This window comes from Aulonocara sp. 'chitande type north' Nkhata Bay, linkage group LG7 (genome assembly GCF_057382095.1).
Source record: "Aulonocara sp. 'chitande type north' Nkhata Bay isolate Kocher_YH1m ecotype deep benthic linkage group LG7, A_spYH_male_GT1.1, whole genome shotgun sequence".
Classification (NCBI taxonomy): Eukaryota; Metazoa; Chordata; class Actinopteri; order Cichliformes; family Cichlidae; genus Aulonocara; species Aulonocara sp. 'chitande type north' Nkhata Bay.
The window spans coordinates 55,281,737-55,304,622 of record NC_141350.1 but is presented as its reverse complement, the minus strand read 5'-3'; the positions used below and the strand labels follow the sequence as shown (position 1 = coordinate 55,304,622).

The window sequence follows — 22,886 nt, the reverse complement described above, 5'->3', positions numbered from 1 at the left end:
TTAGTTTAATAGCGGGTTTAAAGCTTAGAACAGAATCATTACTGTGAAGATAGTTAACTGTTCATTTAATTTTATTTGTTTTTGCTTAATCACTTTGCATACTTTATTAGATAAATGGCCTCCTGCCGTCTAAGCTCCCTGTTTATTGAATTATGTGTGTTTCCCTGCAGACAGATGAGGAGAAGAGACAAGGGCTGCCAGTGGTGATGCCCGTTTTCGACAGGAACACCTGCAGTGTCCCCAAATCTCAGATTTCCTTCATAGACTACTTCATCACTGATATGTTTGACGCCTGGGATGGTAAGAGCAAAAAATTCAACTGTGTTCTGTGTTTCTCTCTCAGGGGTGGTTTTCCACACAGTCTTCTTAGTCATTTTCTTCTTTGTTTCCATTTCAATAGAGTGGAGTATTATATTTACACACATATTAAGTCTGACTGTGCAGCTAAAAGGTCAGGATCATAAATCATAGATTGGGACTTGCTGCTTAACAAGTTTAAATGTTTACTTTCACAGAACAAAAGTAACTGTTGTTCTATAAGAAGCCATTTGCTTGCTAAGGATTCCTCTAATGCTTTCACTCAGACCATTTCCCAAATGATCTTTCACATCTTTTCTCTTGAAGTGATAATTGTTTCACATTCTACATGTGACTGCAATCTTTACTAAATGTCCTAAAGTTACCAGCCTGCTTCTGTTAGTCCAAGCAGTCTTGTTCTCTTGTTTCTAAATACATCTGTGGATGTGAGATTGATAAAAAGAAAATGCATTCCCGACAACACTGTCATCAACAGAAACTGGTGAGATTTGCTCAGATTGCAAAATAAAGACTGTGACAAAGTCAAAAACTAGTAATATAAGCTGGACAGTTGCTGACTGGTTCATAGACCACCATTTAAAATGTCACAAAACGGCCGGAGGCCGAGTACCAAAAATCAAACCCACGTGCAGAAAACCCAAAGCGGAGGCTGAGGAAAGGGTTTAACAAAGGTTTATCAACTAGCACAAAAATGACATTTACGATAGTACCTGACTTAAGGCTTGACACATGGGGCGTGAGGGTCTTGGTCAGGGGAGAGGGATAAGCAAGGGGACAGGTCCAAGAAAGCAACAGCAGCTGGCTGGTGATTAGGTACGTATGTGCAGGTGGGAGATGGAAGCGTTGAAGGAGAGGTGGTGCGGTCCAGGTGGGTTTGGTGGTGTGTGGCAGCTGTCCTGAGCGGTGAAGGTCCCGAGGTGGTGCAAGGGCAGGAGGGCAGGCAGGTGAGGCAAGGAGATGATTCTGAAAGCAGGCGGGTTAACCAGATTTCCAAGATGAGTGGTTCAGTGTGCTGGAATTTCCTGGAGTAAATAGGGTAGTTGACAAACTAGTGAGGAAGCAGTGTCAGCAAGCAGCTTAAATCTCCAACCTGATTGCCTCAATCAGCTTCAGGTGAGGGAGGCTGTAGGCCCTGCCCATGGGTGGATACCAGGGAGGTCCAGACCTTCAGGAATTTTACAGCCACACACCCAGACCATGACATAAAAGGGTTTTTTTTCTTTTGTTTGTTCGTTTTTGGGATGCCAGAAAAGGCCAGATTTGAGTGAAAGAATAGAAAGCTGCATCCATAAATCAGCTTGATATTAACTGGAACACTAAATTTGGCGACTGAAAATCCTAAACTGTAAATTTATATACCAAACAAGACAAAACAGCAACCACCTGTCACTCAAAGCCAAGCCCCTAATAACTTGCAATAAATCACAACAACAGTTGCCTGAAGGTGCTTTGAATGAATCAAATAATAATACAAAACTTTGAGCCTGCAAGGCTTCGACTTGACAGCGTTATCGTTAACTCGGTTTCCCTGGGTCTTTTCCCGTGTGTTATGAATAAATCTTATTTTTTTTGTACCGGTACTGGTTTTATTTTGTTGTATTTATCCGCGACACCTTAAAGGCCGGTCCGTGAAAATACTGTCGGACATAAACCGGTCCGTGGTCAATAGGATGCAACGCCCCCGCAAAACAACTTCTGGTAACATAGAGGTCCATGGGAAAACAGCCCTCTGCTCTCGTGTGCTGTGATCTCAGTAGACACTTTCCTAATAACTTTGTGTGGTCAGTCACAAGTGTCAGGTCATGTTGAAATAAAACATATACATTTTCTTAAATATGATTATTATTAGGAAATACTGTGGCTCAGGATTCTAAAACAGGAAAAATTAAATTTTTCTGGATCAGAAAAAGGAGAATTATCCAGGTTATGCTAACAACGGATCAATCACAAATTGATAGCCAGTGAGTGTGCAGGGTCCTGCAGTTATCCTTTTCCAAAACAGCAAGACTGCAGTGGCTCGGCTCATCAGCCTAGATGATGATTTCTGTTTGAACCATAAACCTTGCTTTTAGGGATGGGTACCGGTGTCCGGTGCCATGATGGCACCGGTTCTGACATAAACGGTAGTAACCAGACCGAAAAGCAGCGCACATTTCGGTGCTTTATTTCGGTGCTTTTTTTTCCTGAGCTGTTAGAGCAGAGCTACAGATTAAAAATGTCCAAGTCGAAGCGGTCAAAAGTCTGGCTGTACTTCACAGCAAAAGATGCAAACTCAGCAGCCTGCAACAAGTGCTTTAAGCTGATACTGTGATACTGTCAAAGGAGGTAACACCAAGAATCCGATTAAACAGCTGGCGACGCATAGCGTTTTTTTTAAAAGCCAAGAAATGCGCCGTATTTGATAGCTTGCTGCGAGACCTCACACCGTGCACGTTGGGTGGGTTGCCAGTTATCGGACCGGAGCAACATCCCCCAAAAACCCGAAGAATAGAGTCCTGGCCCCTAGCCCTGCCAGTGTAGCAGAAATGATGACGGATGATGATGGCAGCAGCAGCCGTTCTTCTCTGCATGAGTAGCTTCATGTTGTTCGTGTGTAATTTACGTTGAGTAGGCTAACCACGTTATTACATTAATGCATGTAAGGTGAACTAGCAAACATCATCATAGCTACATGCGGCTGTCTTCTTGTTTGATGGCAGATACTCCCTTCACCCTGGCCAAAAAGGCTAAAATGACCAAAGAAAAAGTGGAAAACAGTTAAACATGAGAGGTTTTTGGACAAAGTTTGTGTTTTTTCCATTGTTTAAGCACTGCTTCCAGCCAAGAGTGATGCCATATATGCCACATAGCTGCAGAAAAGGCTAACATTGTTATCTTTTTACAAAAAAAACCAGCTGAACATGAGAGGTTTTTGGACAAAGTTTGTGTTCTCCATTCTTTAAGCACCGGTTCGAGCACCGTTTGAGCACCGGCACCGTTTCAAAAGTACCGATTTGGCACCGGTATCGGATAAAACCTAAACGATACCCATCCCTACTTGCTTTGATTTCAGTTTAAAGAAGCTCCTCCATTAATATCTTCAAATGGCTGCTGATTTATGTATTAATGGTTTCTTTCTCTGTTAAGCCAGGTTTTAGTTTTCAGGATCTGAGCGCATTCACATATAACTCTTCTGCTGCACAAAATCATTACTATGAGTGCAGTTTGCTCCAGTTTGTTATCATCACTGAACAGTTTGCTCTCCTCTAACTTTACAGCTGGGCTTCATTTGTTGCATTAGTAAGGTAGAGCTTAACAGCTTGCACATGTAAAACTTATTCACCTACCAGAGAAAATATGCTGAAAATAAAAGCGTTAATGAAAACGTGACTCTTCCAGCTGTCTGTTCAGCATAAGTTACCATAGTGATTTAGCCAGGTAGAAAGGGAGCCACTTTCATGACACAGAAGACTCTACCTCCAAGCTCGTCGTAGCTCACTAACCTATTAATCTTGCTTCCTGCTACAGCCTTATGGTCAGCTCTAATGTTCCTCAAGCTGTATTTGTGCATGTGGTGGGGCGCATTATCCCACTTGATTTTGGATAGGGGGATAAGTAACATCCGCATGAATGCCAGGACCTACCCTGTCCCAACAGGAAATTGCATTGTAACATGATTAATGTTACTTACTGCAATGTTGTGTCTGCTCAGTGTAACCTTTCTTTGGGGACACTAAACCAGTCTGGGTTAAGACCTCTGAATCACTTCCCACATTTCCAGTTTGTTCCATAACTCAAATGCAATAATTGAAACAATTAGGCATTTCAGTCCAACTAAAACAAAACCTCTGACAGTGCCATCTTGACTCCTGGCCTCTTTTATTGCCGTCAGTGATTTTTTTCTTAGTAGATTGCAAGAGAGAAAATGACAGGAAAGAGATAGTGAGAGAAAGTGATGATGAGTGGAACGGGATAGTATGCTGCTTGTACTAGTTCCCCATTCCCACTGAATTCCCCTCTTAGCATAGTCTCCCCGAGAGGCAGCTTGTTTACTGTCAGCTCTGATGTCACGGAAAGATTCCAAACGCCAGTGGGATCAGGAGAAATTACAAGAGTATCAGGGGAGTGGAAGTCAGGGAAATAGTGGCAGGGATGAGGGTGGAGGGGTTGGCTACAATCACTCGACAAGCAGCCGAGCAGAACTTCACTTGCACATAAACACTAAAACACACATGCAGCCTCTTTCAATTCACCAGGGTCACTGTCAGGACAAGGCAGGGGTCATTGTTAGTTCCACAGATGCAGTGTGGCTCATCAACAAGGCCGGAAACAAGGATGTAAACAACACAAGCCGAAGCTGTGGTGCCTCAGGCTGTGGGTGTGTGTGTGAGAGAGAGAGGCAGAGAGACCTTTGAGCCCCAGCTGACCTTTAATGTGGGAGAACCATTGTAGAGTCTATGTAGCATTAGCAACTGTACACAAACTGACTGCACATAGCCTGCTTACAAATGTTAACAGTCCGTGTGGAATGATAACAGGAAGTCAGTGGCAAATGTAGGTGTTTATCCCTGATTTCCTGTTTTTGTGTGTCTGTGTGTGTGTGTTTGTTTGTTACTTTGTTTTTTGTTTTGTTTTTTGAAAATATAATTTACATATGTGTTTGTTGCATTCTCTCTACTGGGATTATTCATGGTTCTTTGAATAATCTGATATTTTGAGACTTGATACATTAAAATTACTTGTATAGATATGAGACATATGACCAACCAGGCTATGTCTGCAGGTGTCCCTTTAATCTTTTGCCAGCTGTCATCTGTCACCATATATGTTTCACATTTTTTAAAACCACTATCAGGTGAAATGAATAAAAACTACAGTGTCAACGGGAACAGTAAGTTTTTTAGTTGCAGTCTTAGGCTTCAGTCACACAGGGATAGGGGCCTAGAGGCCAGTCACTTGGGGAAAAAAAACATATACCGAGACCAGTTGCGTGCAGTTGCTGGCAGTAGCTGTGAAAGCGATTGCTAATGCCCCAGCTGTGCAGGCCAAGAGACCATTCAGTGACCCACTGGTAACCAGAAATGGCTAGGAAAAGTGCGTATTCCACAACCGGCTGCTGAAGGTTATTGCCAGTTGCTAGCAAGAAATTGCACATAGCTATAAAAAGCACTCTGATAATGCTTTGATTGACATGGATTTGTCTGCAAACACTACAAAGACACTAATCATACTGTAAAGAGTTTTGAGGACAACCAGAATGCCTTCTAGTTGCACCCTTTGCACCTTTGGTTGAAGCTTTTAATGCTGAAGGCTGATGTTGTCCATTTCCAGTAACTGACAACAACCTCCAACAACTATTTGCCAACTAGTCAGAGAGTAGACATTTTTCCTAAGTGACCGGAGGTTGCCAGGGTTCTCACCACCTTTTACAGAGGCACCATTGAGAGTGTGTTGACAAGCAGCATCTCTCTCTGGCACAGGAACAGCAGTGCTTCAGACAAAAAGGCCCTGAGAAGAGTGGTGAGATCAGCTGAGAGGACTATTAGGGTCACACTGCCATCTATTGAGGGTCCAGCCAAACAACACTCCTTATCCAGAGCAAAAAACATCATCAGGGACACCTTCCGCCCCAACCCCAGCCTGTTCTCACTTCTGCCCTCAGGCAGACGGTATCATAGCCTGAGGTGCAGGTCGCACCTCAGGCGCTTTCCACCAGCCATCGAACTGCTGAACAGCACAAAAACAGCTTCTGTTCTCTAGATTATTATACTCTACCAATCGGTCAACAATCAGCATTTCTCTTTTGCAGTAATTGAATTGTTTTTTTATTTGTGCTTTTTAAATATGTACCACTGACTTTATATGTATTTATTTATTTAATTATTATATTTGCCTTTTTTTTCAACTCTATTGACATTTTTATATGTCTTTATGTAAGCTTGTGCTACGTAATTTCATTCTGCATTGCGTCTTTGAGGTAGTGCTGAATGACAATAAAGTAAATCTTGAATCTTGAAGGGGTGTCAACAAATAGTCTCTCAGCTTGTGTGAAGTATCCAAGAGTCTGTGACAAGGGCTGATTTGTGAAGGCTGGAAGGCAGAAGGTTTCGAAACAGCAGTTCCTTTGTTGTGTCCCTGGTATTTATTGTTTAGATCCCAGTGCCAAAAAACAAACCATGGACAAAAAACCAGTGAATCAGTGACGTGGTCACTGGCGGCAAACACTAACTCATGCTTGTGGGGAGTGAAGGCTGATCTGTCTGGTCATTTCTTAATTCTGCTTGTATGACAAAGGTGTCAGAGTAATGTGTGTGGGGCTATATAAGTGCAGACCAGTCAGAGTGCTCATGCTTACCTAATCAATCACCAAATATGCCATCAATGTCCGAACTGGATCATAAAGTAATGGCCGTGTATGAGAAATGTGATGTTTCTTTTTCGTCACATGGACAGCTAGATGAACTGCTTACCTGGAAAACCATGGGACTATGAGAAAAAGGCACTGCGCACATTACCTATTACACACACCAAATCTGTCCAAAAGTGGTTTGAGGAAGATTACAAAGAAGTCAAGATGATGATTTGGCCTACAAATGTTCTGATTGAGAAATTGTGGGATGTAATGGAAAATCAAGTCCAAACCATGGACGGTTTTATCTCCTGCCTTTCACACTTTGGTGCCAGATATCACAGGATATCGTCCACTGTCTTTTGTCTGAGCTATTTTGGTGAAACCAAGAGGATCTGTGCAATATTATTTCAATGATTTAATGGTTTGAATTTATAATTAGTTACTAACTATGACTGAAATCTGCCTAACAACACACATCTGTGTAGCCATGTTTGTTTTTAATTCTACCAACTTCAATGTGTCTCCTTGCAGCCTTTGCCACTCTTCCTGGCTTAATGGAGCACCTGTCAGAGAACTACAAATACTGGAAGACCTTGGATGAGATGAACTGTAAGAGTCTACGTCCTCCGCCTCCTTCGTGACCGAGTCCACATCCCCTCCTTACATATATCACTCCAAGCAGGGTAGGACAGTGAATGAAGCCCTGCGGTGGAACAGTTACTCTTTTCAGCTGGGATTTGACAGAAGTCCGTGACCTCTCAGGGGTTCCTGGATACGGCCTGAAAATTTTATAATCGGAAGAACACAGATATGCCGTTTCCATCTCAAATCACAGCCTCTTGTATGGTTCTAGCTGGAGGTGGTACCAGTAGAGAACAGGTGGTCACTGGAGGCTGTCTCCCTGTTGCCACTTTATGGCCCCCTAAAGTATATCTTGATAGCACCTCCATGGTACAGTGTGGACCTGATAGGTCACCTGACAATCTGTACCATACAGTGTAATACAACAGAAACCTGCACTTTAGCTAATCATGACATCTTACATTTTGAACTCCCTTTTTGTTGACTTTGCTTTTGGAAGTTTTCTTTAAAGCAAATATTTCCTTTCTGTATCTGTATACTGCTATAAAAGAAATATGGAAAGTAAAACGTGCCAATTGCCAGAGGCACTGACTGAAAACAAGAATCTGAAGTGATCTGGGCATGCATTTTAGTACAAGCGAGTGCAAATCTCCATACTTCCTTTTTCACAGTTCCAGCTAGTAAAAGGTGCTTAGCTGGAATTAATCTTTGCATTAGCTGTGAAACAACGTAGAGACTTGTGTCTGGGACCAAATTCCCTTCAATCCCTGTCCATTTGCCCTGTTCAGACAAAATCTAAAAGAAAGGGCACTTCCAGGAGTACTTACCTATGTACCAGGGTGCAGTCCACAGATTGCCGATTGTAGGGCTATTTTCGTGACAAATGCTGGATCCTGAGATCATATAGCTGCAGAATACCTTGTAAAATGCCACCTGATAACCTACTGTCATTTCTTCTACATCACCATCTTACGTGCACTGTGAAAGCAGCTAGTGAGGATAATGAAGATCCTTGTCAAACCTGCATGTCCGAACAAATGGAGGAACAGAATTGCACTGTATCAGAGCTATTTAGTTACCAGATGTTACACTCATAGCTTTGTGACACTAACTGTAGACATTTTCACTCCCCCCAAAAATGATTGACTTGCGAGTATTTGAACAACATAGTTACTGGCTTTCTATTTGAGCCTATGCTTGGCAATTGGTCGGGGTACAGTGTGTCAGGTTTTGTAGTTGACATGTTTTTAGTGATGAAATGAAGCCCACATTGACCTGACAAACAGATGAAGGAGCTGCTAAACCGTGTTTAGATTGTAAAAGCACGGCTGCAAAGCCAGCATCTCTCTCTCGTTTGTGTTTTTTGCTTAAGCAGTTTTACTTAGGCTTGAATCCTGCAACCAAAATTCACACTGAAGACATTTGGCCCCTTTTTCGGTGGGGTGGGTGTCATTTGAATGATATGGCTTCCATCTACAGGTGGTAGACTCTAAATTTGTCATGTTGTCCGTGAATCAAATCAAACCAACACAAAGGCCCAATTTCAATCTGGCACTTCCACTGTGTGGAAGAGTCTGTTAATTATGAAGGAGGGCAGAAATAAAGCGGAAAAAGTCTGGGATGCCCTCACCTTTCTCAGGTGAAAACAGGTACTTCCAAACAGCTCCTTTGGAGATGTGCGCCGCTATGAGATGAATGTATTAATATGTCCATGACATATTGGAAAATACGCCGTGTTGTGTTTCAGTTTGATTCAGGTATTTTTAACATGCTCCAGGTCGTTATGGTGATTTTACATACTGCTCTCTGTTATTAGAATTTGTTGCAACAAAAATAAGAACAAATAAATTCAGATGCACTTTTAAAAACATGTACAAATGTAGAAAACTTCCACAAAAGTGTTTTTCATACTGAGATAGTCTTCAAACAGTCCTTCTTATCTGTAAGTGTGTTTCCTCCATGTAGCGAGTAAGTCAGCACAGGTGCACACTTGGTGTTTTGCGGACTCTAGAGCCCACCACCACATAATGCTTGTTGGAACAGCACTTAATGTGGCCTCCACAAAGTGCAAACAAAGTGAAAGGGTGTAGGTGGCTGGACTGGAATTGGTTTAGTATTATATTTCATCCTACTATGACTGAGGATGGAATACTACTATAATAATACTAGTCACTAGACTTGGATATTTAAGATCACCTCTGTTAAGCTTTAATATCAGAAGGTGAAAACAGCACTGGAATCCACTACTGCCAGCAGCAGAATCTTTAAAAGACTTTCATAATAAATTATTTTACAAATTCAAAAAATCAAAATGGCGATATCCAGATATCTATAGGCTACTAATGTGGTGAACTTCTGTAATTACCAGTTCTTGTCCCAACTCTCCAGCTCAGCTGCTGGTCTACATGTGCAAGTATGTGCGTGGTAATCCAGGAGACGCACATCAAGCAGTATTAACCAAAGGCACAGAGAGCTCTTTAGGGTGCCTTATTCTTTGGTCATCTTTACAGAACACAAGTATTTTTGTTGAAACATTTCCTCCTCTAGACATAAAAACAAAAACATAAAAAAAAAACACAAAAAGAAGAAAAGCCATATGTGTTTTAGATGTTTTTAAAACTAGGATATTTGGCCTGATGCATCACGGTCTGTGCTACAGTTCTGAGTTAGTCAGTGTTGACGGCCCCCGAAGCTTTTTCCATGTATTTTGTACAACTACGAGATTTTTAACGACAGAAGCTGAACCAGGTGCAGTTGGATAAAACGCACGTTCCTTGTTTGTTCACCTCCATGTTCGATGTATTCACACTGATGTTGTCATTATGCTGACGATGAAGGTCTTAATCAACGCCTTAATCTTGTTACGTCTCACTGTGTAGCTCTGCTATTGTTGCAATACACTGTAAACTACCTAATGTATCTGCTGTTCTTGTAAATACTCGGCCAATATTATTTTCGCTTTGCTTTTTACATATTTTGCTTTCATACCTTTTTATTGTGGATGTTATGTGTTGCTGTTAATTTCCAAAGTTATGTTTGTTCGGGTTTTTTTAGGGTGACTTGAAAAGCGGCTCCACCTCTGAATGTTTCATAGCTGCTATCGTTGACTATGAGAAGATATTTTTGCTAGTATACGATGAAGATTTCTATTCACACAGACAATACTTCAGATTTAAATGTCAGACAGTCTTTTCCATGAGCAGTAAAAAGCAGAATATGATGAGCTCAGTTACATTCGATTACAGCTGGTGACATAACGCTTTCATCACTTACAAAGATTTCGATTTCCCTCTCATCAATAAAACTGTTGGCCGTGACTGCAAGAACGTGCCAGTTCTATCTTTTCTATCATTTACAACCATGACAATAATTAGAAAGTGATTGATAGATAGTATAGAGTGCGGAAAAATATTTTTTGAAAAATATGAGGGTCATTGGCCATGAGAACTGTAATGTTTTCAAAGATGTTACTGCCTCAAGCATAGTAGTTACAAAAGCTTTCCGTAAGAGCCGCCATGTTTGTTGAAAAGGTTTAATGTATTTTGCTCTCTCTGGTCTTATTTTGATGTTTTCTGTCAAACACAAAGTTGTATTGTGAGAGACAATTAAAAAGTTCTTTCAATATAAAGTTGTTACGTTTTTGGCACAAAGATGTTTTACAGGAATCCTTTCAAGCTGAAATGTTTGCCTTCTTCCCAAAAGTTGGAGGACAAAATCTAAACGATACATCTTTACAAAATAAAAGGAGTCACTTACCAGCATCCTGAAATCTAACTGAATAAGTTATGTGTATTTTGTTTAAAGGTATTTACTAATGTTTTTTAAAAATTGTTGGAAAAGATTCCAAAATTAACTAAAACTGTCCACCATCTCCGATCTGTGAGACATTAATTGACATAAACTACAGCTGGGATGTATTTTTATAATATAATATAATGTTGTACAAAACATGTTGTGATCAGGATGCAGTGCATCAAGTCCTTTAGTTGACGTGTTGATTAAATAAAGCCCACATTGGGCTGACAAAGGTGTGAAGGAGCTGCAGAGTCAGCATCTCTCTCTCGTTCGTGGTTTTTGATTAAGCAGTTTTACTTCGGCTTGAATTCTGCAACCAAAATTCACGCTGAAGACATTTGGCCTCTTTTTTCCAGTGGGGGGGATTTCTATGTTTTGACTTCCATCTAGTGGTGTTCTAGAGGTGATACACACTTTTATGCTACAGTTCTGAGTCGGTGATGATGCTCCCAAGACTTTTTCCTATGTTTTGTACAACTACGAGATTTTTAAAGCCAATATTATTTTTGCTTTAGCTTTCTACATATTTTGCTTTCATACATTTTTATTGTGGATGTTATTGTGGATGTTATGTGCTCCTGCTGTTTTTCAAGGTGACTTGAAAAGCAGTTCCACCTCTGAATGTTTCATAGCTGCTATCACTGACTATGAGAAGATATTTTTGCTAGTATACGATAAAGATTTCTATTCACACAGACAATTTAAATATTTCAGATTTAAATGTCAGACAGTCTTTTCCATGAGCAGTAAGAAGCAGAATATGATGAGCTCAGTTACATTCGACTACAGCCAGTGACAGAACACTTTGCTTTGAATCTACTGAGCCAGAAGCAGATTGTATAACAGCTTGTTATATTTTAAGAAAATCCTTCATCAATTGCAAATTTTCCTCTCATCAATAAAACTGATGTCCATCAGTGCAATAATGTGCCAGTTCTGTATTTTATATATATTACAGTCCATCTGGAAAGTAATAATAGCATCTTAATCTGTTCCACATGAAACAGCCATATTCCAACATGGATAATATTAATTTTCATACATAATTTAACACACAACACCCCTTAATGACAAATGAAAAAAATGCTTAAAAGTCTTTAACACCCACAAGTATTTCTGAGTGTGACCTTACAGGCTTGGCACACCTTTTTGGGGGAAGTTTCTGTCATTCTTTTTTCTTCTTTGCAGCACCTCTGCAGCTCCATCATGTTGGTTGGGAACGTTGGCGCACAGATATTTTCAGATCTCTCCAGAGATGTATGGGTTCCGGTCTGGACTCTGGTTGGGCAACTAAAAGACCTGATGCTCCAGACATGATGCTTAGCATTCAGGCCAAAGAGTGCAATCTGTGTTTCATCAGACCGGAGAATTTTGTTTCTCATCTGATAAAAAGGAAGGGCTCCCATCTGATAGCACTTCAGGTACCTTTTGGCAAACTCCAGCTGAACTATCATGTGGCTTTTACTAAGCAATCACTTCCATCTGGTCACTGTATCATACAGGCCTGGGTAGAGTGCAGCAAAAATACTTGTCCTTCCGGAAAGTTTTCCTCTCTCCATAGAGCAACGCTGGATTTCTGTCAGTGGCCATTGGGTTGTTGGTGAACTCCCTGACTATTGCTGAGACTGGCCAGGCAGCCAACTCTTGGAAGAGTTCTGGTGGTTCCAAATGTCTTCCATTCATGGTTGATGGAGGCCACTGAGCTCACTGTGACCTTTAATGCTGCAGATATGTTTCTTTTTTCCCCCAATCTCTTCATCGATACCAGTTTCTGAGGTAAAGGCCATGAATACTTATATAAATCTTATATTTTCATTTTTTAGTTTCCATAGATTCACAAGAATTTCAACTCTTTTCACTCATTATGGGGTAGTATGTGTGGAATTTTAAGTAAAAATTAATTCAATTTATTCTGGAATAAGGCTGTAACAGGAAAAACATGTGGAACCTGTTCTGCAAATACTTTCCAGACACACTGCATAATCATGGCAATAATTAAAAAGTGATAATGTATAGTGTGGAAAATATTTTTGAAAAATACAAGCATTATCGAATGATGCCACTGCTAAAGCACTGTCATTCTCATAACTCTCAAAAACACAAAGCATATTGTCAAACTATATTAAAAAACCAAACAAACACACAAAAACAGCAATAGTGCAAATGATTACACGTATAAGCTGCTGAACCTTCCTCTCATTGCACTGCTAGATGATCACAACAGTGCTTCTTGGCACATGGAAGCAGACCTACACAACATGAAGAGGCACAAATGTATATCTACAGTAAAGCCTGAGCAGGAATTGAATTGGGCTGTACTAATGTAAAACCATAACAGACTGTGTTTGGTACAAAATGACTTATGTCAGCATCACAGTGCTCAAACACTCCAGTGTGGAAACAAAAGTACTGTTACATTTGGAAGATGAGGTATTTACAGACAGTTTATAGAATTTAAGGTAATACACATCTTCAGTCCAAAGGCAAAGTGAATAAATGTAAACACCAACCATTACACTAACATTTAAATCATTTGTGAACACCATTAAGCATCAACCTCCCAACTTTTTTTTAAAGCGAGTGACATAAATGTCAAAGTCCTCCCCTCTCCTCCAATTTCTGGAAAAGGGCCAGGCTGCGGAGACGAGACTGTCTTTCTCCGTTCTTCCACAGAATGAGCAGGTGGTCCGCCGAGCATGTAACCAAACCTTTCTCCGTGAAACTTACGAACATCTGAAATAAGTCCAAAAGACATTACTGCAGCCCTGGCATTACATAATTATAAGAAAGAACTTTAGTTTAAGCCTTATGTACCTGGACTGCTCCTGAGTGTCCAATCAGATCTCCAGTCAACTCTAGCATCCTAATGTTGGGAATGTCTATAACCTTCTTTGAAGGAGGCCCAGATTGTTTGTTTGAACGGCCAAAACTCCACATCCCAAAGAACCCTGTCGCGTGGACAGAAAATTACTGTTACAGGATACCCAAGGAAACTGTACTTGTTGCTGATGATATTGCTGTTAAAAATTTATTTTCTGTGTTTACGGGTAGAGATGACAGATGACAGGATAGGCTAAAAACAGCATTACCATGACTGTCAGAATAGTAACTAATAGGTCTGCTCTAAACGTCATAATAATGATGTGACAGGAACACTGACTTGTGCTAACCTGCTACACACCACTTTTATTTCATATACACAATACCACGTCTGGCCAACATTACAGCACTCCCACCTCCACACACACATTCCTCAGTCTTTAAAGTTTCCAGTCATAATTATTCATAAGTAAGTAATAGATCATGGGGAATCTAGTTTTAGCAGTGTGTGTGTGTGTGTGTGTGTGTGTGTGTGTGTGTGTGTGTGTGTGTGTGTGTCTCACCTGAAGAAGCTGGTTCAGCCGGCAAAGGCAAGTCTTGGATCTCCCACATCCTCACACTGCCATCTTCAGAGCAGGACATCAGCTCACTAAAACAGAGGCAGTGTCACACACATACACACACAGATTGTCTGCATAGCAACAGCTATTTGAATAATAGTCGCAGGCTGATTTACTGCTAGATAATTATATTGAAAACAAAACTATTAATTATTAAATTTGATTAAAAATGCACTGGTTCATGGCTGTCCAAAAAAATCTTTTATCAGTGAAAGATATGACTCCCTACATATTTATCATGTGGCCGTCTTGTCTTGTAGGCATAAATCTACTAATGTTTAGATAATAAACAGAAGCTTGATTCACAGTAGAGAAGGCACAGAAGCCAACAAAGCCTTAAGATTCAGTCTATGAGGGTTCAACATTACATAAACCAGGAATAATGAGGCTTCCCTTAGTGTTATGGATGAAAACAGCAGGAAGGCAGTATTGGCGCTACAGCTGAACTACATGAGGGTTGACTCAGTGAAAGAGAGAAAATATTTCAGCCTGGAGTTGATTTGAGCACCTGTAACTCCATTAAAGTGTCCTTTATCAAAACACCTGTTCAACAACTTCAGAGGAAAAGCAATTATTTCAGCTCCACCACAAGTTTGTTTCACACAGCAAGACAATATGTTAAGAACAAGATAAAACATCAGCTGACTGTATGACTGCTTGTTTAGTTTTCCATAATCTTTATATTTGGAAGATATCTTTTTAAACTGTCTACAAGCCCAGTCTTTCATACCTGCAGCTTTCAGAGATTTACTCCACCGCATTTATTTCAAAGTTGTAGTTACTACTTATTTTGCACATTTAGATCCTTTATACAATAAGACTTATTGAATTGGTTGGTGCCCTGTATAAAACCATGGACAAAAAACAAGAAGTAAAATCAGCAAACTTTGGTAAGATAAAAGTAACTTTTGACTGGTACTGTACATGCTCTTAAGAATTAAGTAAAATATGTCCTGACCTATGAACCTGACTGAGACTGTTTTTAATTTTGCGGCTAACTCAGACTTTAATAACATTACAGTGCTGACCTGCTTCTCTGAATTAATTTGGCTAACAGTCACTGCTCATGAACATGTTACTCTAACATGAACATGTTACTATAGAGTCAGTCTCACTCCCTCTTGAAAGTTGAGTAAATTGTACTAAGCTTTCACTGATCCTTTGTGTCTAACGTTTCCCCACAAGTAATCTAATCACGTTGCCGTCATAGCAATCACCAGACTCTCATCCTTCAGTTGGACAAACTCCAACTCAACCATCTTGATCTGCAGTTGTTCGGTTATGAAGATGAGCTGTGAGTTGGAGGGTCACCCCAACCACAACCAACAGCAGGTATAACTTAGACACTATGATTCTTACAACTGTAGTGTCTATGGTCAGCATGTAGGAAGTACCACATAAAGATTTTTCATTTTTTACATTTGACCTCATTTCATATCTGCCTTTCTTTCAAGTTGAAAGAAACTCCATCATGCTACCCTTATCTGATTTTTACTACACTACAAACCGCTCAAGTACTTTTCAAAAGAACAAAGAAAAACCAAATGAATACATACAAAATACAAAAGTATTCCTTTAAAAGTTAATACTAACCAGAGAGTGAGCTCTGAGGGTTTCTTTTTTATGAATGTATTCAAGTAAGCATAGATCACCGTGGAGTGCATGTGCAAACTGCCCAAGCTACAGCTATTGATTTTTAGGTGGGTTGTTTAGTTTTCCTTTCAGAAAGTATTTTGCCCGTGTGTGTTCTAGAGGGTAAAAAAAAGAAGTCTTAGAAAAGGTGTAAGATCTTACCAGTCAGACAGCAGCATGGTGTGTAACACATTAGAGTCGTGGGCAACCTTTCTGTAGGCCACCACGCTTCTGGTCTGAACACTGTAGACGTAGAGACCGCTGCCCACAGCAGCAAGGATGAGCTACAAAACACACAAACAGAAAGTTCTCATTTTAAATGACAATAAAACAACAGAGTAGTCCCAGTATACAAGCCCATCCTGCCCTTTCCTGTCCTCACATTTCCATTGGTGGTCAGGTGCTGAATGGACATCTCGCTGGGTTTAGGAGCCCCCATTCGTATTTCAGTCTGATTGTAGTCTTGAGACTCCTCCCAGAGAATGTGTTCATAGGCCAGGAGGTTCCACTCAGTCGCATTCCATAAGATCAACTCACCCATATGGGACCCGCTGGCGAAGAGCCCGTCTGAAGAACACAAGAGGAAAAGGCATGAGTCCAGGGCTACAAACACAGTGAGAATAAAGTGTTGACATAGCTTCTAAATGTATCAAACCTGGTGACCAGGTGATGGCGGCTGTGGCTGCAAACAGTCCTAGAGACTCTACAGGAAAAGAGCTTACCGATTTAAATACTCTGTAAAAATGAGTTCACGGTCTCAGCTCCTCATTTTGGGCCATCTCGGATAAAAAGTGAAGTCTATTTTGTAAATCTTGGACTATGTTTCACCAAGGAGGATTATCTGTGGCCACTAATTAGCTAACGGCTGGTGATTGGAAAGTCGACAGCCAGTGAGAAAGCAGTTTAACAGTGAGACACGCACATCTTTGTCAGACCCGTTTTAGTTTTTTTAGTTTTTAAATCAAGATAACAAAGGGTGAAAACGCTAATCTCAAGCCTTTGAAACAGATCTTCAGTAGCTACATCCACCTTTTACACGGTCTGTGGGTTCAAAATGCAGTCTCTTTGCAGCTTAAAAATCAAACAGACACACCGAGTTTCAGACTGACCATTGACGTTGATAAGAGCTCGGATCTGATCCTGGTGGTCGGAGAGGCAGCGGATCTCAGCCACTGACAGAGAGGAATCAGCAGAAACTGTCAAGCTGTAGATCACTGCAAAGACAAAGGAATATTTTGTTTCAAATAACGCACTTTTAATCTACTGATCTGTTCATCCGCACCATATTTTGTGCTCTTACTTATTTTTTTATCCATGGCAGCTGCTATGTAGTTCTTCGGCAGTTCAATCAAAGCAGTGATTCCTTCGACACGTCAAAACACAAAAACATTGATCAGCGTCAGCGGCCAGCACGGTTGGTGTAACAGTAAAAATGTGGTTGTGCGACGGACATTTTTTTCTCACCAGTATCACTGTGGTTGGGTCGCTGACACTGCAGCTGAAAGTCTCTATTCCACACGCATAGTTCTTCCCCACCAGAGAGCCACACACACAGTCGCTCGAGCACCAGCAAACACTGAGACAGACACACAGCTGGATCAGGATGTGAAATATCATTTTAGATTTTTTTTTTTAATTGTTTTAGATTTTTAATTTCTATATACACCAAAATAATTTGGTGGAAAATTCATCCTTAAGAAAGGCACTAAGGAAAAAAATGCCAACATCAAGAGATGATGAGCAGATCCTGACGTTTCTAATGAAGAAAAGGAAGAAACTGAGATTCTGGATTCATCCAATTCTCACAAGAAGGCAGCGACAGAGACAATTGGATGGTTTGATCCAGCAATTGAAGCTGTATCATGAGTACATTTGTACAACACTGTTGAAGATGTCAGTGGGGCAGTTTGGTATTATTTTACTATTTGTATATCCAGGATTGGAGCGCATTTTAAAACTGTGTATACACAGTTTTCCATTTTCACTTCCAAAAATAAATAGCTGATAATACAGATGCAAGATGTGTGTGTGTGTGTGTGTGTGTGTGTGTGTGTGTGTGTGTGTGTGTGTGTGTGTGTGTGTGTGTGTGTGTGTGTGTGTGTGTTTGTGTTTTTAGGGATTTCAAAGGTGTTTTTTGCTACCTTTACAGAAGAATGAAGATCTGAAATGGTCTGGACCCTGTTGCCTGTATCAGGGTCCCACAGCTGACATGCAGGATTAAGGAGAATCAAGCCTGAATCACAAAGTCATGAATTACTCATGAAACACTTGCTGTACATTTGTGTGCATTGTTTCAGGATACACTGAGGCTTCGGTCTGAAGAGGCAGTGATAAGCGAGGTGTTCAGTGTGACTTCATTTTTGCAGGTGATGGTGGTTATGGCTGTTATCTGCTGAGAATGGCCTCTCAGCTCCTGCAGCCTCTCCCCAGTCTAGCAATCGGACAAGCAAAAATAAAAGCAATTAGCAATTAGTCCCACTGTGCTGTGTGCAATTTCGCAAGACGCAGAAAGAAAGAAAAAAAACTGGCAGCATATTACCTCAACATTCCACACCAAAACAAGGCCATCATCCCCTGCTGAGGCACATCTGGGTAACATGAGAAGAAAGGTAAGAGTTATTTCTTGAATTTAGACTCCTGTGTCACACTGGCCCCTCAGCTGAGAATTGTAGGACTGGCAGGACTCTGCTTTAGCAGGTCGACTAGTCAATTGCAGATACAACCTATTCATACAAGGAATCATTTCCTGCAGCTTCATCTCCACCGAGAAATGTTAAAAAAAAATACATCTGTCCTGGGGCTTATCGCGTTACTTGCTTTCTGACCCTGAACCATCCAAACTGCCTGTTCCCAAAACCAACAGACAGGATGAGCGGATAAAACAGAGACAAAATGAGAAGAGAGGAAGTGTTGAGGATACATTTTCAGACTTCAAAAGCAATCTGGAGAGAATTTTCTGGCCTTTGCCCCCAACTGTGGACCTGTGAGCAGAGAGGACGAGACCCAAAGGAGGAGGTGATTACTGGAGGAGACCAGGCGTAAAGCAACCCCCCCTCCACCCTGACATACACACACACTTAGGTCGGGTATAAATCCCAATCTTACACTTATGCAGGTCCACTCTGCCATCCCAGTGTGTAGCATGCTTCCACAATACAGCGCAAACGAGGAGAGCAGGTGCAAACCTGTGTGTGTGTGTGTGTGTGTGTGTGTGTGTGTGTACGGACAGTATTAAAAGGCTTTGGTTATACTGTACCATGCACACACCATCACATAGTGGTGATGATTGGGCTCCTGTCATGCTCTGTAAGTTTGTTGTAGGTGAGGATCTCCTGTCAATCATAGTGGGATGGAGGCCAGCCAAGGGTAGAGAGGAGAAAGGTTATAGAGGGAAAGAGAGATAAGAGAGGGCAGGAGAGGCGAGAGGGAGGGTTGGGGAAGGGGAGAGGGGGCCGTTTGCGGTCGGCTTACCTGAAGTCATCAATCTGCACCAGAAATCGAACAATGTCAAAATGTCCTTTCAGCACCTGCAGCTCAGTGAAGCAGTTTTTGGGCTGTTCCTCTCCAATGCACAGCACAGGGCTTTTCTGCAGACACAAGAGGGAAAGCAGTGAGACAAACAGGCCGCGGTGCTGTACACCCAGCCCTGAGGCTGAGAGTAGATAGGGAAGACAAGAGTACGGGAAGAAAGAAGTGGAAAGCAAACTTGTACTTCTAAGCAAATATATTTTTAAGGGATACAAATTGGCATTTATATTTTTATTCACTTTTGTTTTTGTTACTTTACCCATCTTACAAAAAAAGAATAGCCATCGCTGCATTCTGATTTTATATCAAAAACATGACAAATATACCAGCTGTTCAATTGTTACTTTTTCTGTAGAGTGAGTTGTTTTGCTTCTCATACTTAAATCCCAACTGGCAATATGTTGGAGTTTTTTGTCATATGTACAATAAGATGGGTGGAGGGTTTCATTACTTCCCTGATATTGTTACTACTCATGAACGTGCTTAACATTTAGTGCCTGTTACAGGTTTCTTATGGAAGCACTTTGCATTGTTATCCTGAAATACCTTTTTGACACAGCTGATAAGGCCTATGTTTTATAGGCTAAACTGTTTTGGAATAGCTAGCGATATACATATTATATAGGTAATTCATGTTCTACTTCATAATGTAAGTGGGCTTCTCAGCAACCATCATACATTTCAGTCTATGTCCTGTCCACAAAGTATAAGCATGGTCTGACACCACCATGTTAAAATACTACATCTCTGATATTGGCCTTACTTTGAGAATAAAGCCAGCATAAAATATTTTGAGCATTGAGTTTAGTAACAAGGAAATTATCTGTCTTTTATCAAACTGAAAATAACAAAAAAACACTTTATCACTTTATTATTATTATTATTATTATTATTATTATTATTAACTGCTTTTTTAACGGATTGTTAAAGTAAATACAGAATAAATCATTGACATGGCAGCAGTTCAGTGCATTCATTAGCAGGTGGACTTGGTAAAAACAACCTGCTGAAGTTCGAACTCAGCATGCGAAGGATGAAGAAAAGTGATTTAAGTGAGTGAACGTGGAGTGCCGGACATGCTGGTCTGACTATTTCAGAAACTGCTGATCTACTGGGATTTTCCTGCACAGCCATCTTTAGGGTTTACAGAGAAATGTCCAATGAGAAAATTTCTAGTGAACAGCAGTGAAAAAGTCAGAGATCAAAGGAGAACAGCCAGACTGCTTTGACCTAAAATGGGGATAAAAGCAAATCCAACAACCATTTATTACAGCCAAGGCGTGTAGAAGAGCACCTCTGAAGACACAACACACCAAACCTTGAAGCAGATATGAAATGTTGCCCAGTCTGATAAGTCTCCATTTCTGCTTTAAAATTTGGATCGTAAAGTCAGAATTTGGGAGTTAAAAAACAAAACAAAACTTGAAAGCATGGAATAGTTCTGTCTGGTGGTGATAAAATGGTCTGGGGATAGTCAAAAGAGCCTGGATGACCTGGATGACTGTGAACCTTCACAGAGATGCGGTGTCGGGGATAGTTTTTTGGCACACTTTGGGTTCCTCAGTATCAAGTGATCAACAGTTAAACATCAAATCCTATCAGAGTATTGTTGCTGACCATGTCCATCTTTTCATGGCCCCAGTGAACACATCTTCCGATGATTGCTTCCATCAGAACACAACATGTTACAAAGCTCAGATCACATTAAGATGGTCTCTTTTACATGACAATGAGCTCCTGTGCTCATATGGTCTCCAGTCACCAAATCCCAGTCTACCATGGGATTGGGATGTGAAGGAATGGAAGATGGCAGCAACTGTGTGTGACCACTACAAAGGTAAAAGGGTGTCCAACCCAGTACTAGCAATGTGTAACTAGCAAAGTGACCGGTGAGTGTTTACGCCTGTATTTAGTGGATATTTATATCACATACTGAGACAGGCTTCCTGAACATGGAGGTACAATCTGCTTTGGAATACATGAGTCTTTGGAGGAGTTTGGAGGAGAGGAGCGTTTATGGGACAAATTACAGCATATTTCCATAAGTTACAAAGGTAGACTCATAAAATCATCACATGCATTCCCAAACAAGGTATGCTGCAAACACGAGCTCCCAGGCTCAGCTTACCTCCGCTGAGCTCTGAGCTTCCCGACCACCGAGAATCCACCGGAGCATGACGTCAGCCGGTCAAACACAGTAAAGCCAGTTTTTACAAACGCTTCTCTGAACACGAACCCAAAACTCAAAGCACAACAAAGCAGCTAGCTAACGTTACAAGCTTCTCTATCTGAAAAGTCCTCAGCGTCACACAGAAACAGCCTCTCGCCGTTTTCACTGTGAGGAAGCTTCGGCGGGTAACGCTTCGGTTTGTTGGACAGATAATTTAATTTCGCCAGAACTGAGAGAGTCACGTTAATACTGCAGTTTTCAGCTACATGTTTCAAAAGGTTTTCAGTCACGACCACAACAAACCATTCATGTGACTCGCACTACGGAAGCTTTGCATGGACACGATTCACTGAAGTCGAATGATAATTGGGAAGTAAATATATTTAGACCGCTGCGCATTTTAATGATTTCATGGACTTTTGCGACACTTGGAAAACTGAACCCAGCATCCACTCAGGCAGTGTTTGTATTCGTTTGTGTGTTTTGCTTAAAATAATCTGCCCATGCCTATTTAAAACTAATAAATCTGCACTCCGAAGTTGCTTTACTTTTCAGCATAATGTTACATTAAACCTTGAAATGTATTATTAATAATAATAAAAATACTGAATTAACAATTGGGCGATATAAATAAATAACGACATAAATGCAATTAATGATAAAATAATAAGCTACACACGTTGAAAGCATAGATCTTGATAGAAATAGCAGTGGACCTGTAGAAACCAAAAACAACTTAATCCGGAGGGGTTGTTTTGTTGTTTTTTTTGTTTTGTTTTTTACTTTGAGATTCTCATTTATGAATTTCCGTCTCGAACAGGGACTGACAGAAATCTGGTCTTGAGCAAGGTCAGTCTTTGGAACAACCTCAATGAATCCTGTTACAAAGGTAACACATGTTGAATTTCAGTCAAAAGTGAAATCACTTTTTTATGTTGGTCACACCAAACCTGGGTCTCAGTGCACTTTTAAGCTCAGTAGCGATATAAGCAGATTTAGTTAAATATAACCAATAAAACCCAGGTTGCCTTTTTGGTACATAGGCGAGTCAGATGCAAGGCCTGCAAATCCACAGCAAAAATTACTTGCT

At 40.7% G+C, this 22,886-nt stretch overlaps 2 protein-coding genes across 4 annotated transcripts in view; one reads left to right on the top strand and one right to left on the bottom strand.

Moving 5' to 3' along the window:
• The window catches only part of pde8b (phosphodiesterase 8B), a 45,778-nt gene extending 34,916 nt beyond the window's left edge, over positions 1-10,862 (top strand). For 2 of the 3 annotated variants that reach the window (XM_086301424.1, XM_086301425.1), the window contains exons 21-22: positions 171-300; positions 7,181-10,862. In XM_086301424.1, coding sequence (XP_086157550.1) covers positions 171-300; positions 7,181-7,290 — 240 coding nt within the window. In that variant the 3' untranslated portion in view covers positions 7,291-10,862. The other variant, XM_086301423.1, reaches the window with a different exon arrangement.
• Positions 10,863-13,131: 2,269 nt separating this feature from the next.
• wdr41 (WD repeat domain 41) lies at positions 13,132-22,116 on the bottom strand. The gene is made up of 13 exons (XM_086301426.1): positions 21,755-22,116; positions 19,570-19,685; positions 18,638-18,686; positions 18,401-18,529; positions 18,240-18,302; positions 17,563-17,674; positions 17,399-17,461; positions 17,208-17,312; positions 16,481-16,665; positions 16,261-16,382; positions 14,410-14,495; positions 13,841-13,974; positions 13,132-13,759 (listed from the first exon to the last, which is right to left on the bottom strand). The coding sequence occupies exons 1-13, from the start codon at positions 21,800-21,802 to the stop codon at positions 13,619-13,621; spliced, it is 1,353 nt and encodes a 450-aa protein (XP_086157552.1). The 5' UTR covers positions 21,803-22,116; the 3' UTR covers positions 13,132-13,618.
• Positions 22,117-22,886: the final 770 nt, after the last annotated feature.

Coding starts and splice junctions, on each gene's coding strand:
- wdr41 (XM_086301426.1), bottom strand. CDS start 21,802: ATGCTCCGGTGGATTCTCGGTGGTCGGGAAGCTCAGAGCTCAGCGGAG. Junction 17,675..18,239: donor ATCTTCATTCTTCTGTAAAG/GTAGCAAAAAAC, acceptor TGTCTGTCTCAG/TGTTTGCTGGTGCTCGAGCG. Junction 14,496..16,260: donor ACCATGCTGCTGTCTGACTG/GTAAGATCTTAC, acceptor CCTCTGTTTTAG/TGAGCTGATGTCCTGCTCTG.